This window comes from Ruditapes philippinarum, unplaced genomic scaffold, assembly GCF_026571515.1.
Source record: "Ruditapes philippinarum isolate M1 unplaced genomic scaffold, ASM2657151v2 ctg540_1_1_1_1, whole genome shotgun sequence".
In the NCBI taxonomy this organism is placed as follows: Eukaryota; Metazoa; Mollusca; class Bivalvia; order Venerida; family Veneridae; genus Ruditapes; species Ruditapes philippinarum.
Window position 1 is genome coordinate 139941 of NW_026857945.1, and position 19851 is coordinate 159791.

General features: G+C 34.2%; 1 protein-coding gene across 1 annotated transcript in view; it reads left to right on the forward strand.

Annotated features, from left to right (window-relative positions):
• The window catches only part of LOC132751566 (DNA-directed RNA polymerase III subunit RPC1-like), a gene marked incomplete at its 5' end in the record, with an annotated part of 259988 nt that overhangs the window by 120507 nt on the left and 119630 nt on the right, over window positions 1-19851 (forward strand). The window contains 1 exon segment of the mRNA XM_060741739.1: window positions 19492-19647. Coding sequence (XP_060597722.1) covers window positions 19492-19647 — 156 coding nt within the window.

Here is a 19851-nt window from a genome sequence, read left to right on the forward strand (position 1 = left end):
CATTGTTGCTATTTTTAGAAATTGCGTCATTGTTGCTATTTTTAGAAATTGCGTCATTGTTGCTATTTTTAGAAATTGCGTCATTGTTGCAGTTTTGATCCAAATATTCTTGAAATTTGTCAAGAAGGTTGTTTTGATGATTTCTAGGTCAAGTTCAAAGATGGGTCATTCACGAATTCGAAAACCTAGCTAAAAGCCGTTTTGCGGTACTTTCTGTACATAGCTCTGGGGACTTCACCTAATGGAGTGTAACAATGAATGCTATATGTTTTTGGCCTTTTTTGAAATAAAGTGAAATAAAAATGTTATTTTTGATAAGAAAATAATTAAATATCATTGAATGAATTATTCCATACAAAATATAAAGTAAATATACACTTTTACCCAGAAAATGTCTTTATTTATCATGAAAGATGCCACTTCGTCTGTTTTAATTTTATTAGCTCGACTATTCGATAAGAATAAGTAGAGCTATTTTAGTCACCCGAGCGTCAGCGTCGGCGTCAGCGTAACCACTTATGTTAAAGTTTTTGTAATACCTCAAATATTTCCAAAGTCCATTGACATATGGTTTTGAAACTTTGCACACTTGTTCACCATCATGACCCCAACCTGAAGACAAGAGGAGGTAACTGTATCAAGCATTTTGACAGAATTATGCCCCTTTTTCGACTTAGAATTTTGTTAAAGTTTTTGTAATACCTCAAATATTTTCAAAGCCCATTGACATATGGCTTTGAAACTTTGCAAACTTGTTCACCATCATGACCCCAAAATGTAGACAGGAGGAAGTAACTGTATCAAGCATTTTGACAGAATTATGCCCCTTTTTCGACTTAAAATTTACATCTAAGTTTGCATACCACCTCAGATATTTTCATATTCTATTGACATCTGGCTTTGAAACAAGTTGAAATTTTATACTCTTCTTTGAGAGCATAACAGGACTCTCTTCAAGGCCTATAACTGTACTGTAACATGGTTTTTTTTTTTTTTTAAATTTGCCCTTTTGTTAACTTAATAAAAAATTTTAACATGTAAGGGCTTATTTACTGTCAAGCACTAAGAATAGTCGAGAGTTGCTGTCCTACCGACAGCTCTTGTTGATAGATATTTGCAATAGATATTAAAGGAACATTGATTATTTTCAAACACATCAAGTTTTTTTACCTTAAATGGTAAAATTATCATATAAAAATAGAAATATCGTGTTAGAGTGCTATGAACTTCATTTGGTGTAATTCCCCAGAGCTAAATCGGAAACATACCTGAAAACTGTGTTTAGCTAGGTTTTCGAAAAGGTCAATCTCCGGTCAAAAACTACATGTAGGTCACAGAAGCTAAAAATAGAAAAATCTTTTTAACACTTTAGTGGCTGCAGTTTAGATCCAAATATCCTGGAAATTTGTCAGGAAGGTTGTTTTGATGATTTCTAGGTCAAGTTTGAATATGGGTCATCTCCAGTCAAAAAAGTAGAGGTATTGTTATAGTCAGGTCGGCGTTGCCGTTCCCGTCCGCAAACTTGTACCTGGATCATAATTTTTTTATTTCTTGGTGTATTGTCTTCATACTTGGCCACAACAACCCTTGGGACAAGACCTTTCAGTAGACCACACTAACCTTGACCTTCATCCATAAAAGACCTTGACCTTCAAGGTTAAAAGTCCAATTTTTGCTTGTTCATGCTGTTATTGGCTGTAACTTCTTTATTTTTGAATGGATTGTCTTCAAACTTGAACATAATAATCTTCAAGGATATCCCTTAAAAATAACCCGCCAGACCTTGACCTTCACTCATAAATGACCTTGACTTTAAAGGTCAAATTATTGAAATTTTCATTTTTTTGGCTATTATTGGCTGTAACTTTGTTATTTTTGAATGGATTGTCTTCAAACTTGAACATAATTATCCTCAGGGATATCCCTTAAAAATAACTAGACAGACCTTGACCTTCACTCATAAATGACCTTGACTTTGAAGGTCAATTTATTGAAATTTTCATTTTTTTTGGCTATTATTGGCTGTAACTTTGTTATTTTTGAATGGATTGTCTTCAAACTTGAACATAATAATCTTCAAAGATAACTGTTAAAAATATACTGAAAGACCTTGACCTTCTCTCATTAATGACATTGTCTTTGAAGGTCAAATTATTGAAATTTTCATTGTTTTGGCGGTAACTGACTGTAACTTTGCTATTATTGAAGGGATCAACTTCATATTATAACAGAACATTCTTAAGGACCAGACCTCGTTGTTTATCAAACCCAAATTTGCTTGGGCTCTTTAATGACCTTGACCTTGAAGGTTAAATTACTGAATTTTCTCAGATTTGTGCATTAAATGACCATAATTATGTATTTATTGGTGTGTGTGTGTCTGTGTATATATATATATATATTTACAACAACAACAACAAGAATTGCGTCATTGTTTCTATTTATAGAATTGCGTCTTTGTTTCTATTTTTAGAAATTGCGTCATTGTTGCTATTTTTAGAAATTGCATCATTGTTTCTATTTTTAGAAATTGCGTCATAGTTTCTTTTTTTAGAAATTGCGTCATTGTTGCTATTTTTAGAAATTGCGTCATTGTTTCTAATTTTTAGAAATTGCGTCATTGTTGCTATTTTTAGAAATTGCTTCATTGTTGCTATTTTTAGAAATTGCGTCATTGTTGCTATTTTTAGAAATTGCGTCATTGTTTCTATTTTTAGAAATTGCGTCATTATTGCTATTTATAGAATTTGCATCATTGTTGCTATTTTTAGAAATTGCGTCATTGTTTCTATTTTTAGAAATTGCGTCATTGGTGCTATTTATAGAAATTGTGTCATTGTTTCTATTTTTAGAAATTGCGTCATTGTTGCTATTTTTAGAAATTGCGTCATTTTTTCTATTTTTAGAAATTGCGTCATTGGTGCTATTTTTAGAAATTGCGTCATTGTTGCTATGTTTAGAAATTGCGTCATTGTTGTTATTTTTAGAAATTGCGTCATTGTTGCTATTTTTAGAAATTGCGTCATTGTTGTTATTTTTAGAAATTGCGTCATTGTTGCTATTTATAGAAATTGCATCATTGTTTCTATCTTTAGAAATTGCGTCATTGTTTCTATTTTTAGAAATTGCGTCATTGTTTCTATTTTTAGAAGTTGTGTCATTGTTTCTATTTTTAGAAATTGCGTCATTGTTTCTATTTTTAGAAATTGCGTAATGTTGCTATTTTTAGAAATTGCGTAATGTTTCTATTCATATATATATACAAAATATATAAACAAAACTAATGTGACAAGACAGACCAACTAAATTTATAAAAAGGAAACGTTAAGATATGTTCACACCTTTCTATGTTTGCGTTTAGAAAAAGTAAAAAGTGGAGCGTTGCCCCCGCCCGGCGGTGGCTCTTGTTAATTATGATGTCATTGTTAAAATTTTCATGATGTAAACACGCTACAGGGAGTGTATTTTTTAGCAACCTGAACATTAAAGAAGAAAAAAGAGGTATTTCTATACACTTGTTAGCATTCCTGTTGCTGTTGGCCAAAAATACTTTACATTTTACACTAACCTTTATTAAAGAATTTTATAAACCTGGTGCTTGTTTTTAAAAAGAAAAATATTTTTAAGATCTATTCCTAAAGGCAATAGAAAATAAATAACTAGATTGTCATCCGAATTTTGGAAAAAAATGGGGCGGGTGGGTGGATTTTTTTTTCTATTTTTAGCTCGACTTTTCTATGAAAAGGGGAGCTATCCTACTCGCCCCGGCGTCGGCGTTAGCGTCGGCGTTGGCGTCACACCTTGGTTAAGTTTTTCGTACCACCCCACTTTATTTCAGAAGTATTACAAGTATGGCTTTGAAACTTACCATACTTGTTCACCATCATAACCTCCATCTACAGACAAGAGTACATAACTCTGTCAAGGTTTTTGACAGAATTATGGCCCTTTTTTGACTTAGAAAGTGTATTGAGCTTGGTTAAGTTTTTTGTACCACCTCACTTTATTTCAAAACCATTGGAGGTATTGCTTTGAAACTGACCATACTTGTTTACCATCACGACCTTCATCAACAGACAAGAGGACATAACTCTGTCAAGGTTTTTGACAGAATTATGCCCCTTTTTGACTTAGAAAATACATTGAATATGGGTAAAATCCACTTATTGCCTTAACCCTTTGAGATATTGCTTTGAAACTTTTAATGCTATTTTCACATCATTACCCCCATCTGTACGCAAGAGAAGGTAACTCTGTCAAGGATTTGTTTTAAAAATTAAGGCCTTTTATCGACTTAGAATCTTGGTTAAGTTTTTAGTACCAGTCCACTTTTTGACTGAACTGTTTGAGATATTAATTTGAAAGTTGGAATACTTGTTTACCATCATGGTCCCAAAACATGGGCAGGAGAAGGTAATTCTGTTAAGGATTTTATTTGAATTATGGCCCTTTTTGACTTAGAAACTCAGTTAAGATTTTCATTCTTGTCCACTTGTTGACTTAACCATTTGAGATATTACTTTGGAAGTTGGAGTTCTTATGTGCCATCATGAGACCTATCTGTAAGCAAGAGAAGATAACTCTGTGAAAATGTTTCTTGAGTTGTACTTAGAAATTCCTAGTTAAAGTCTTGTGTGCCCTTAACTGTCAAAGTTTTGTTTTATAGGCAAGCACTAAAAAAGTCGAGCGCGCTGTCCTTCTGACAGCTCTTGTTTATTTTCCATTCTCGGTCTGGAAATTACATGCGAGGAGGTCAATATTTGGGAATTAGTTCTATGATAAGCTATTTAACTGCTAATATTATGTGTATGTAAAATATAAAGATTCAGATTGAGAATAGAAGCAACATGATAATATATCTTAATTGTTATGATCTGTTTTATTGAACCTTTCATATTCTGACATCAAACAAATTGATGTTTGGACAAAAAAATAACTAATATATACATGTATTGTTACATCCTAATTTTATAAAAGAGTTGAATTAAGATGTACTATGCCTATGTCGATCAATATTACTTTTTATGCCACCGCAGCATCTGCGATGCGGTGGCATATAGCGATTCACCTGTGTGTATGTATGTGTGTGTGTTTGTTTGTTTGTGTGTGTGTGTGTGTGTGTTATATAGATTATATAGTGAACTTAAAAAATCTTCTTGTGAAAAAACACTAGTCCAATTTCAACCAAACTTGGCAGGATTGATCCTTGGGTAAAGGGCTTTCAAAGTTGTTCAAAGAATTTCATTCCATGCAGAAATCTGGTTGCCATGGCAACCAAAAGGAATTATAAGAATAAATTTAAAAAATCTTCTTGTAAAGATCCAAGGGATGGCAACGAGTAACCGGTTAACCGAGTACTCGATCGAACGTCCGAATATCGGTTAACAAAATTGATATTCGATTACTCGGAAAAATATATTATTTATATTTTTAACGATTTAGAAAGATTGGTGTGTCCAATTAGTTCAGAAATTCGGAGATTTGCATATATCTTCATAAAAAACCTGTTCAATGCAATCAAAACATCCTTGCAGAGGTGCGAAAATGATATCATAAATTTAATTGACAAATGCTTGAGGTTAGATATTTTGCATGAAGCATTGTGAAGTGAACTTCTAACAAGATTGTTCAAATTATAGCCCTGGGGTGAAAATTGCCCCCGCCCCAGGGGTCATTAATTTTCAATATATACATATAGTAAAAAATTTAAAAAATCTTATTGTCTGAAGGTACAAGGCCTAGAGCTTAATTATAGTTAAATGATATCATCTATAGGTACTCTACCAAAGTTGTTCAAATTTTGCCTCTAGTGTCAAAATTAGCACCGCCCCGGGGGCCATAGGTTTTCCTAATATGTATATAGTAAAAACTAAAAAAAATCATCTTCTCTAAATTTACAAAGGCTAGAGTTAAGATATTTTTCATGAAACATTATGTAGTGAACCTCTAGCAAGATTATAGCCCTGGGGTCAAAATTGGCCTGGCCCCACCCCCAGGGGTCATTGATTTTCACTATGTACATATAGTAAAAAATTAAAGAATCTTCTTGTCTGAAGGTACAAGGCTTAGAGCTTTGATATTTGGTATATAATATCATCTATGGGTCCTCTACTAAAGTTGTTTTAATTATGCCCCTAGTGTTAAAATTGCCCTGCCTCAGAGGCGATAGTTTTCCTTATATGTATAAAGTAAAAACTTGAAAAATCTTCTTCTCTGAATTGAAAAATCTTCTTCTCTGAATTGACAAAGGCTAGAGGTTAAATATATGGCATGAGACTTAGCGAAGTGAACCTTTACCAAGATTGTTCAAATTATAGCCCTGGGGTCAAAATTGGTCCCGCCCCGGGGGTCATTGATTTCATTATGCAAATATAGTAAAAAAATAAAAAATATTTTTGTCTGAAGGTACAAGGCAAAGAGCTTTGATGTTTGCTATATAATATCATCTATAGGTCCTCTACCAAAGTTGTTCAAATTTTTCCCCTGGTGTCAAAATTGGCCCTGCCCGGGGGCAGTGATTCTCATTATGTACACATAGTAAAAACAGAAAATAAAACAAATGTTTTCTGAATGGGAGAAAGCTACAACTTAGATATTTGACTTGAAATGTTGTTTGGTGGACTGTATCAAGATTGTTTTGAATTAAATCCTCGGGTCCAAAATTTTGCCTTGCCCAAGGGGACGGTTACCTACTTTCTTGTCCTTTGATGTACAGCAATGAAATTTTGACCATGTGCACACTTTTAGTTGTAAAATTGAACTTTGATATCAGGTGACCTAGATTTTGATGATGTGACCTACTTTCTTGTCCTTTGATGTACAGCTATGAAAGTTGAACCATGTGCACAGATTAAGATGTAAAGTGAACTTTGATTTCAGCTGACCTAGATTTTTACAAAGTGTCTTACTGCGTTGTCCTTTGATGTAGTCATGAAATTTAGGCTGTGTGAAATATAACCTTCACCACCAAATTCACTAGACTCGAGTGCATTTATATATTCCTACTCTGATCTTTTATTGAGTTAACAACAGATTTAACCACTAATCTGATATTAAGAATTAGATAGGTCAGGGATCTATGCATTATGACAATCTTCAAAATTGTATAGAAACAAAAAAAATCTGTTCCTACACTATTATTTAGTGTTGTATTAATGCGGTGGCATAGCATTTTTCTCAAATGCAATCTTGTTTCTGGAGTGAAGTCTGTTAAAAATTAATTAATCAACAAATGAAGCTACACAAAAAGAAAATCCTATTTATATATCACATAGCAAAAATAATAACATATAACCTGATGAAAATTTGGGAAAGAAAGTACAGAGATTTACATAATAAAAATCGGCATTGCGAAAATATGTGACAAATGAAAAAAATGTCTGTTTCCTGCATAACCATTCACAATTCTAGTTGTTGTTGATTTAAATTTTATCAGATTAAATATTTTATGATTATTCATTCTCTATTTTAAAAGGCTTTGTAAAAACTGAATCCAAATTTGTAATTTATGGCAAATTTTACCGATGTTGTTTATGAAGACAAGCTCACAGCTGTTTATCTGACTTGTCCAAAATTGGTCTTCTGTGGGTCAATACCTTTAAAATTCTTTAATAAATTTCGATTTAACTGTCAAAACTGGTTATCTTTAGCTCTTTGAAATTTTGTTAGGATTGGCAGTAAGATTATCTCGGACAGCATGATCCGATTTTTATTCAGCCAGGACGAGATCGACAGACTTTCGGCCGCACAGATAATAATCATGCACTTATATACATTCATTCCTCGGCATTTGTACATGGTAATCAAATGTTAAGTTCAAGATGTAAACTATGTTTTTTTGGTTTTTTTTAAATAAAAATCGTCTGGGCGGAGCAATTTTTGCCGGGAGGGTGGGGATGAGAATCTGGGAATTTATTTTATATAGCCTAAGGTGAGCGATATAGGGCCATTTTGGCCCTCTTGTTATACTTTCCTGTATCTAAAACCTTCTTCGGGAGCATCACCCGATTCAACCTGTTTTTGTTTATGGAAAGGATTCATACTTTGACAAAACAAATGTGACAAGACAGACTTTTTAAAATTATAAAAAATAAACATTAAGGTTTGTTCAAATGTTTCTTTGTTTGCTTTTAGAAACGCACGTAACTCAAAAAGTATTTGACCTGGTGTCATGAAACTTTACAGGAATGTTGCTCAGTATGTGTAGTTATGCACCTGGGTATTTTTGTGTGGATATATTTAGTCCTTTTAGAGTTATTGCCCTTGACTTAGTAAATATTTGCAATTTTCAATTTGTGTCACATGTAGCTCAAAAAGTATTTGACCTAGAGTCATGAAACTTTACAGGAATGTTGATCAGCATGTGAAGTTGTGCACCTGGGTATTTTCGTTTGGATATGTTTAGTATTTTTAGAGTTATTGCCCTTGACTTCGTAAAAATTTGCGATTTTCAACTTGTGTTGCTCATAACTCAAAAAGTATTTGATCTAGTGTCATGAAACTTTACAGGAATGTTGCTCAGCATGTGAAGTTGTGCACCTGGGGATTTTGGATTTATCAGATTTTGTCAGATTTATTATGCCCCCACTTCAAAGAAGAGGGGGTATATTGCTTTGCATTTGTCTGTCTGTCGGTCTGTTGGTCCGTAGATCAAATGGTTTCCGAGTGATAACTAAAGAACCCAGAGGCCTAGGAACTTCAAACTTGGTATGGTGATTGGTCATGACCAGTAGATGACCCCTATTGATTTTGGGGTCAAAGGTCAAGGTCACATTGACGTCGTAGGTAAAAACGGTTTCTGATCAATAACTTAAGAAGGCTTAGGCCTGGGAACTTCAAACTTGGTATGATGATTGGTCATGACCAGCAGATGAACCCTATTGATTTTGGGGTCAAGGGGTCAAAGGTCGAGGTCACATTTACTTGAAGTTAAAAATGGTTTCCACCCTGTACCTAAAGGACGCTAAATAGGCCTAGGAACTTCAAACTTGGTATGATGATTGGTCATGACCAGTAGATGACCCCTATTTATTTTGGGGTCAAAGGTCAATGTTAGGTCAAGGTCACATTGACCTTGTAAGTAAAAATGGTTTCAGATAAATAATTAAAGAATGCTTAGGTCTAGGAACTTCAAACTTTTTATGATGATTGGCCATGACCAGTAGATGACTCCTATTGATTTTGGGGTCAAAGTTCAAGGTCACATTCACCTTGTAAGTAAAAACGATATCAGATCAATAACTAAAGAACACTTAGACCTAGGAACTTCAAACTTTATATGATGATTGGTCATGACCAGTGTATGACCCCTATTGATTTTGGGGTCAAGGGGTCAGTGTCAAATTGACCTTGTACTTTAAGATGGTTTCTGACCAATAACTCAACAAGTCAAGTTGCCTTGGTTGATATTTTTATATTAAACTAAAAATGCTTTTGGTATACACATTTGAAGGTCTTATGTAATATAACAACTTGACTGTCATTAATGAAGCCTACATGATTCATAAAATTTATGCATATTTTATTTGGTAAGATTTGTAATAACTTAAATTGCTGCACACAACCTATGGGGTCACAATAATTATTACCTTGTGACTAGTCTTGACCAGTAGATAACCCTTATTAATTTTTTATTCACTGGGGTCAGAAGTCATGCATAATAACCTGATCACATGACTAATTGGCTGCCCATAGGGGGCATACAAGTTTTACAAACATATCTTGTTACCCTTGACTTACTGAAAACCATTCCATTATGTTGTGTTATTTGTTCCTGGAGTGGTTGAGTTAGAATCAACAAACTTTACAGGAATAATGATCAACATCATGAAGCTATGCACCTGGGGTTAAACATGTGGATTTTTTTCAGTTTCGTTAGAGTTATTGCCCTTGACTAAGTATAAATTTGCAATTTTCAACTTGTTCATGCATAACTCAAAAAATATTTGACCTGTAGGCCTGAAAGTTTACAAGAATGTTGGTCAGCCATGTACTTATGCACCTTGGGGTTTGCTTGTGGATTTATTGAGTATTTGTAAAGTTCTTGCCCTTGACTTTGTAAAAGATTTTTAGTTTTCAACTTGTGGCACATGTAGCCTAAAAAATATTTGACATAAAGTCATAAGATTGACAAAATAGTGGAGTGTGGGGGCACCCGTGTCCTATGGACACATTTCTAGTTTTGATAAAATTTTCACTTGATGCTTTGGAAGAGTAAAAACCACAAACAGATTTATTTCAGTTTGGAGCTTTGACTTAAATAAATTTTAAACCCTCCAATGGACAATGATTTTTCAGGTTTTTTTCACCATATGCCACCGAGAAAATAGTTAAGGGTTTTGCTTTACAACTAAAAGTTACTTATAAAATTCTCAAATTTTTTTTTTTTCCCACTTTTGGGTTTTTTTTCATTTTCCACAAAATTTGGCAGTCAATTTCCACCTTAAAAATAAAAAATTTTTATTTTTTCCCAAATTTTCCCCCTTTTTAAACCATAAAAAAAGTTTTATGTTAAATTTTTCACTTAATACCTAATTTGAAAACCAAATAGGATTGTTGAAATTTTGGTGGTAATTTGCCCCTCCCAATTTAAAAAATGGGTTTAAAATTTTGGGTCTTTTTCCATGAAATTCCCTTTTTTTTAGTCATCTTCAAAAATTTGACTTTGGTGGTTTTTTGTGATCATTTTTTTCCTTTGTCTGGCGCCCTGTCCGTCTGAAACTTTAATTTAAAGGGAAAAATCCCCTAAAAAAACCCGCAAAAGGCCAAATTTTTACCCAAAATTTCCCACAGGAATGTTTCTTTGGGAGTCAACTCAAAGAATTTAATTCCAAGCAGAACTCTGGTTGCCATGGCAACCCAAAGGAAAAACTTAAAATATCTTCTTTTAGAAAACCGAAAAAGCTAAAGCTGCAATATTTGGCCTGAAACATCTAGTCAGTGTCTACCAAGTTTGTTAAAATAAATGCCCTGTGGTCAAAATTGTCATGGTCATTGATTTTCCTTATTTGTATATAGTAAAAACTTTAAAAAAAATTCTTTTAAAAACCCAAATAGCTAGAGCTTAGATTTTAAGCATGAAACATCTTCTAGTAGGTGTCTACCAAGTTTGTTCAAATAAAAGCCCTGGGGGAAAAATATGTCCTGCCCCAGGATTGATTTTCCTTATTTGTATATAGTAAAAACGTAAAAAATCTTTTTTTAAAAAAACAAAACAGCTAGAGCTTAGATGTAAAGCATGAAACATCTTCTAGTGTATGTCTACCAAGTTTGTTTAAATAAAAGCCCTAGGGAAAAAATTGGCCCCGCCCAAGGGGGTCATTGTTTTTCCCTTAATGTATATAGTAAAAACTTAAAAAAATCTTCTTTTATAAACCACAAAGAGCTAGAATTTCTCATGAAACATCATTTAATTGGTGTCTACCTAATTTGTTCAATTAAGGGCCCTTGGGTTAAAATTGGCCCGACCCCTGGGGTCATTGGTTTTCCTTATGTGTATATAATAATCTTCTTATAAAAAACCTAAAGGGTTAGAGTTTAGATACTAAGCATGAAATATCTTCTAGTGAGTGTCTACCAAGTTTGTTCAAATAAAAGCCCTGATGTCAAAAATGGTCCCTCCCAATGGGGGTATTGTTTTTAGCTCACCTGTCACAAAGTGACATGGTGAGCTTTTGTGATCGCTTTTCTTCTTTCCGGTGTCGGTCCGTCATCCGTTCGTTAACTTTTACTTCAAATAACATCTCCTCATAAACTGCCAAGCCAATTTCATCCACAAACTTCACAGGAATGTTCCTTTGGTAGTCCACTTTAAAAGAATTTATTCAAAGAATTTAATTCCAAGCAGAACTCTGGTTGCCATGGCAATCAAAAGAAAAAACTTAAAATATCTTCTTTGAGAAATAGAGAGAGCTAGAGCTTAAATATTTGGCATGAAACATCATCTAGTCAGTGTCTACCAAGTTTGTTCAAATAAATGCCCTGGGGTCAAAATTGGCCCCTCCCCGGGGGGTCATTGATTTTCCTTATTTGTATATAGTAAAAACTTTAAAAGTCCTCTTTTAAAAACCCAAATAGCTAAAGCTTAAATATTTGACATGGAACATCATCTAGTCAGTGTCTACCAAGTTTGTTCAAATAAAAGCCCTTGGGTAAAAATTGGCCCCACCCCATGGGGGTCATTGTTTTTCCTGTTATGTATATAGTAAAAACTTAAAAAATGTTCTGAGAGCTAGAGCTTAGATATTTATCATGAAACATCTTCAAATGGATGTCTACCAAGTTTTTTTCAAATAAAGCCCCTGGTTTAAAATTGACCTTGGCCTAGGGGTCTCTATACAGGTGAGCGATTTCAGGAGCCATCATGACCCTCTTGTTTACACTGAATGCCACCCTTTTTGGTGGAAATAGCTGGCAAGTACAGTAAAAACTGTTTACAGTGACCTTCGATGGGAGAAAAGAAAAAAGGTCATTATAGACAGGGAGTCAATGTGGACAGTCTCTACATAATTCGGATATATGAACATATCATACCAATATTTTGTTGAAAAGCAGGATAGTACCATACTTAGGGTTTAATTATATTTTTATGCCACCGCATCAATTATATTTTTATGCCACCGCAGCATCTGCGATGCGGTGGCATATAGCGATTCACCTGTGTGTGTGTGTGTGTGTTTGTTTGCGTGTGTGTGTGTGTGTGTGTTATATAGATTATATAGTGAACTTAAAAAATCTTCTTGTGAAAAACCACTTGTCCAATTTCAACCAAACTTGGCAGGATTGATCCTTGGGTGAAGGGCTTCCAAAGTTGTTCAAAGAATTTCATTCCATGCAGAAATCTGGTGGCCATGGCAACCAAAAGGAATTATAAGAATAAATTAAAAAAATCTTCTTGTAAAGACCCAAAAGGCCTAGAGCTTAGATATTTTGCATAAGGCATTGTCTGGTAGACCTCTAGCAAGATTGTTCAAATTATAGCCCTGGGGTCAAAATCGGCCCTGCCCCGGGGGTCATTGATTTTCACTATATATAGATATAGTAAAAACTTATAATACCTTCTTGTAAAGACCCAAAAGGCCTAGAGCTTAGATATTTTGCATAAGGCATTGTCTGGTAGACCCTTACCAAGATTGTTCAAATTATAGCCCTGGGGTCAAAATCGGCCCCGCCCCAGGAGTCTTTGATTTTCACTATATGTACATATAGTAAAAACTTAAAAAATACCTTCTTGTAAAGACTCAAAAGCCTAGAGCTTAGATATTTTGCATAAGGCATTGTCTGGTAGACCTCTACCCAGATTGTTAAAATTATAGGCCGGGGATCAAAATCGGCCCCGCCCCGGGGTCATTGGTTTTTCTAAAATGTATATAGTAAAAACTTATAGTAAAAACTTTAAAACAATTTCTTCTAGCAATTGACAAATGCTAGAGGTTAGATATTTGGCATGAAACATTGTGAAGTGAACTTCTAGCAAGATTGTTCAAATTATAGCCCTGGGGTCAAAATTGCCCCCGCCCCGGGGGTCATTGATTTTCAATATATACATATAGTAAATAAAAAAAAAAATCTTATTGTCTGAAGGTACAAGGCTTAGAGCTTTTAATATTTGTTAAATGATATCAGCTATAGGTACTCTACCAAAGTTGTTCAAATTTTGCCTCTAGTGTCAAAATTAGCCCCGCCCCAGGGCCATAGGTTTTCCTTATATGTATATAGTAAAAACTTAAAAAAAATCATCTTCTCTAAATTTACAAAGGCTAGAGTTAAGATATTTTGCATGAAACATTATGTAGTGAACCTCTAGCAGGATTGTACAAATTATAGCCCTGGGGTCAAAATTGGCCCCATCCCCAGGGGTCATTGATTTTCACTATGTACATATAGTAAAAAAATTAAAAAATCTTCTTGTCTTAAGGTACAAGGCTTAGAGCTTTGATATTTGGTATATAGTATTATCTTTTGGTCCTCTACTAAAGTTGTTTTAATTATGCCCCTAGTGTTTAAAATTGCACTGCCCCAGAGGCGATAGTTTTCCTTATATGTATAAAGTAAAAACTTGAAAAATCCTCTTCTCAGAATTGAAAAATCCTCTTCTCTGAATTGACAAAGGCTAGAGGTTAAATATATGGCATGAGACTTTGCGAAGTGAACCTTTACCAAGATTGTTCAAATTATAGCCCTGGGGTCAAAATTGGTTCTGCCCGGGGGTCATTAATTTTTCATTATGTACATATAGTAAAAAAATAAAAAATATTTTTGTCTGAAGGTACAAGGCATAGAGCTTTGATGTTTGCTATATTATATATATCATCTATAGGTCCTCTACCAAAGTTGTTGAAAATTTTTCCCCTGGTGTTAAAATTGGCCGTGCCCGGGGGCAGTGATTCTCATTATGTACACATAGTAAAAACAGAAAATAAAACAAATGTTTTCTGAATGGGAGAAAGCTACAGCTTAGATATTTGACTTGAAATGTTGTTTGGTGGACCTGTATCAAGATTGTTTTGAATTAACCCTTGGGTCCAAAATTTTGCTTTGCCCAAGGGGACAGTGACCTACTTTCTTGTCCTTTGATGTACAGCAATGAAATTTTGACCATGTGCACAGTTTTAGTTGTAAAATTGAATTTTGATATCAGGTGACCTAGATTTTGATGATGTGACCTACTTTCTTGTCCTTTGAACGTACAGCTATGAAATTTGAACCATGTGCACAGATTAAGATGTAAAGTGAACTTTGATATCAGCTGACCTAGATTTTGACAAAGTGTCTTACAGTGTTGTCCTTTGATGTAGTCATGAAATTTAGGCTGTTTGAAATATGACCTTCACCACCAAATTCACTAGACTTGAGTGCATTGATATTTTCCTACTCTGATCTTTTATTGAGTTAACAACAGATTTAACCACTAATCTGATAAGAATTAGATAGGTCAGGGATCTATGCATTATGACAATCTACAAAATTGTATAGAAACAAAAAAAAATCTGTTCCTACACTACTATTTAGTGTTGTATTAATGCGGTGGCATAGCATTTTTCTCAAATGCAATCTTGTTTATTGATATTAAACATACCAAATATCATTTATAAAAAACAAGACAGTATTAAAATTGCTTGTATAATTGGTTAAGATTATAAACTACACCATTACATTAGTATTTAAAAGTTACATATTGACAGGGCCGGCACAATCTCAGGAAATTGTACTTGTCCACTGATTTGTAACCTAAGAAATTTACTTGTCCATACTCAATGTTCACTTGTCCGTATTTATATTTAATATTTACTGCAAATGTCATTAAAGCTACATTAAATAAATATGTAAAGATATTTTGCCGTCGACCTAAAAAACAAGCATTCTGCAGATTCATTAAGCGCGCTTTTAAACAGTATTGTTGTTGTAAATCTCATCAAAATAATGTTTCATTAAAAATAAGGATTATTTAGACGGAAAAAACCCCACGGAACACTTTAAAAGTTCGATATTACGAATTTTTTAACATGCAAATGAAGATTATAATCAGCTTTGTTGTAATGCGCTACGATCACAGTGGTTATAACACAGTTGTAGCTTGCTATCCGGAACACAACAAATATGAGATTTTCTTTGTTTGCAAAACACCATTTTAACCCTTTAACTTCACGGTGCACTAGGCTTGAGGTTCAGTTTAAAAAGTAATCATCTCTTAAAAAAAGATTAAATTTTGTATTGAAAATATCCGTTACAATGCGGAAATATACCGTTAAATTAGGACTGCTACTTATAGTCATGATTGTTAGTTTAATATTGATGTACGGATGATCTGAAGGCGGAGTTTCTCATGCAAACAAATATTGTACTTCCGATTTCGCCACAATGAGGTCGTTCATTTTTATGCTTATAAAACTTATTTTGGTTATCTGTACACCAAAATAAGATCTGGAGTCGATATGAAACCCAATTTATTAATGAAATGTCGATATTTCTGTTTTTATGAAATTTATTAAATGTAACTTTAAAGAAGAGCAATATGATTATGAACTTTTTATGCCCCCACAATGTGGGAGCATATAGCGTTGCACTTGTCCGTCCGTCCGTACGTCCCGAAATCTTGTGAACGCAACTCCTCTTAAACCGGATGGCAGATTTTGCTTAAACTTACAGGGATGAACAACCTTAATGTGTAGATGGTAGTAAAGGAAGGAATTTTCGCTGCGACCAAATTTAACAGAATTATGGCCCTTTGTTGATTTTTTCATGAAATACTGTGTAGAAATTTTGTGAACGCAACTCCTCTTAAACCGGATGGCAGATTTTGCTTAAACTTACAGCGATGAACAACCTTCAGGTGTAGATGGTAGTAAAGGAAGGAATTTTCGCTGCGATCAAATTTAACAGAATTATGGCCCTTTGTTGATTTTTTCACTATATACTATGTAGAAATTTTGTGAACGCAACTCCTCTTAAACCGGATGGCAGATTTTGCTTAAACTTCCAGGGATGAACAACCTTAATGTGTAGATGGTAGTAAAGAAAGGAATTTTTGCTGCAACCAAATTTAACAGAATTATGGCCCTTTTTTGATTTTTTCATTATATACTATGTAGAAATTTTGTGAACACAACTACACTTAAACCGGATGGCAGATTTTGCTTAAACTTCCAGGGATTAACAACCTTAATGTGTAGATGGTAGAAAAGGAAGGAATTTTTGCTCGTGACCAAATTTAACAGAATTATGGCCCTTTGTTGATTTTTAGTTTTCAACTTGTGGCACATGTAGTCCAAAAAATATTTGACCTAGAGTCATAAGATTGACAGAACAGTGGCGTGTGGGGGCATCCGTGTCCTATGGACACATTTCTAGTTTTCAATTTTATTCAACATTCTGTGGCATATGTTTAATAATATAATATATTATGATTATAATATAATTTATATTTATAAAATGTTAACGGCAGTAGATTAAAGTAGAACGGCAGTGATGGACAAATTGTGTATATTTTACTGGAAGGAGCATTGGTCTTTTGCCAGCACTTTTTCAGTTTTCCTTGTGTCACTTGCACCCAAATTGCTCTAAAAATATGTCTTCATTTTTTGCACTCTGGTACCATTTCTTATTTTTTCACTCCTTATTCTATTCATCTATATAATATTCATTTGAATCCTGTTAAAAAATCATATGTACTCTTGAGTAAGACTTGTCAAATTGATGAAATCTGGCTTTTTTAACGATATAATTATGATTGTCACAGAATGTAATATCATATACGTATATATGCTTGGTTGCAGCAGATGAATTGTGAAAATTTTGACATCATTATCATCGGCGACGATAAAACTGACATGTATACATTAACATCAGTATTAGACATTCAAAAACAAAGGCATTTTCACTAGAAATCTTTACATAAAATAAATTATAAAATGACTTTGTCCACATAAGTTCAAGCAGTCAAATTGCCGATGTGATTCAACTTATTTTGCGTAAATATTCTCGAATGACCTGGAAAAGTTATATACAATGTATTTAACTTTCATACAACACAGCGGACCGCCTCCGTGGTCAAGGGGTTAGAGTCGATGACTTCTAATCCAGTTACCTCTCTGGCATGGGTTCGATCCCCAGGAGATGCTTTGGTAGTTTAGCACGGAGGAAGGTAGTCTAGTACTGGTGTAACTCTCCAGGAATGATGGTTAGGAAACTACCCGCCTATATGACTGAAATACTGTTGGGAAAAGGCGTAAAATGAAACAAAGAAAGAAAGAAAAGAAACAACACAGCGGTATTTCAAAGACAATTGTTGCGAGATTGATGCTGTGTCTGCTATCTAAACAATAAATGCGCTTGAAAAGACCACAGCTTCCAAGTCAATTTTATGGCAGAATCCCCGTTGCTACCGAAAATATTTTATTGCAGAGGCTAAGTCGGCAGTCATAAACCAAAACAAACATGTCCCCAACATAGTGACCTTAATACGTTCAATAATTAGTTAATTGCCGCGCGCATGCAGTAACTGCATGACGTAAGGAAAACCCCAAGCCTGGTTGGTCGCTATTTATGTAAACACTTTAAATAGTAATACCCTAATAAGCACGGATTCATGCCCTCACGAATGACACCACACTTCACATGCTAGTTTTCGTATTAAATGTGTGATTTTCCTTCTGATTTAGATCTATTAGAAAAGAACAAGATTTTTTTCTTCAAAAAATTCCTCTATTAGCTGCCGAAATTTACTTGTCCACGGACAAGTTAACTGCAGAATTTTACTTGCCCTGACTTACAATTGTACGACTCGGGCAACTCGGACAATTGATTTTGCCGGCCCTGAAATTGATTAAAAATGTAATTTATATTGATAAATCTGTTTGTAAAAAAATGTTTAATTTCAATTTTACTAATGAGATGTTACTGTAGAGACATTTAATTTTGTATAATCAGCCTGTTTACTTTACAGAGTTCAATGTATTAATAAAACATTAGATACAAATCTTCACATAATTTCTACAGATCTCCAAAAAAATTTTAACAATCAAGGTTTCGAACATAACCACACCTTAAAGACGTTGGGCATTGTTTATCTTTACTTGCCAAAATACCGCAGCAATTATGTATATGCAGGTGTCTTTAATCATTCTATCGGCGAAAATTGATTGAATCTGTCGCCATTTTGTGTAATTGTCAACAAACAGTCACAGTGTACAAGCGTGTCACCGATTGGTCAATCCAAACTGCCGTAGATACAAAGCGCGTTCTGATTCGTCAATCACATGAATACATAATGAGAAAGATATACATAGTGAACTCTTGCCTTGCGGCATGTATAAGACTTTGTTGATGTTGACACGCGTTCTTAACTAGCGGATTAATGGTAATTGGTTGTAATTGAGAGGCAAAGAAATTGTTAACAGACCTAGCGGCGTAAATAAGTATGACAGAAAATTATAAAAATCGGGCAACTTCAAAATCTCTTTGAAGTTTGTTTTAGGCAAAGTCGCTGATCCGAAGGTGACTTCTTCGCCCAAGTCGCCACCTAGTTCAAGCCCTGCTCCCCTTGCAAAAGTCGCTTTTCACGGCTCAAATACCGTAACGGGTGACTAAATCATGGTCGTTGTACGGACTAGACAGGGAGTCGCTACATACAGACCATTTATATAGTAAATACTGTTAGGCGCGCCTAACTATGGTCACTAAAGACAGAACGTCGCTATATACAGGGGGTCACTAAGACAGTCTTTACTGTAGTGGCAAATCTAGGGATGGGTCCATTGCACAAATTCAGCAATTTTACATTTTTTAAAATAAAAATTAAACACAGAAGAAACAATATAAAGTTATTCAAAACTCTACTTGATTGAAATGCTAATCTACATGGTTGACATAATGATTAAGCAAGTATCTTATGAAATGAAAATAGAATTTTCCGTAGTTTTACTTATATAACTATCACTGTAGACTGTATAATAATATATAACTGGCACTGTAGACTGTATAATATAATTGCAGAGTTTGGAGGATTTGTGTTCACATTATGATATGACAGTACGAAGTTCGACCAGCGAAATCGTACAGTTTGTATATGGAGCAGATGGTCTAGATCCAGCAGCCATGGAGGGTAAAGACCGACCTGTTGACTTCAGAAGAGTTTATGATCATGTCAGGGTAGATAACTCTATTTTATATTATTCACATATCATAGATATAGCCAATTTTCCTTAACCCTTAACTTGCTGAATTTCTAAAATGAACTTTTCCACCTTCCATTATAGAACTGTCCATTATCAATTTCAAAATTAAAATTTAGAAGTTTATCAGACAGCCAACAGTATAGAGCCTGGTCATACTGCACAAACCTAGCTCTATACT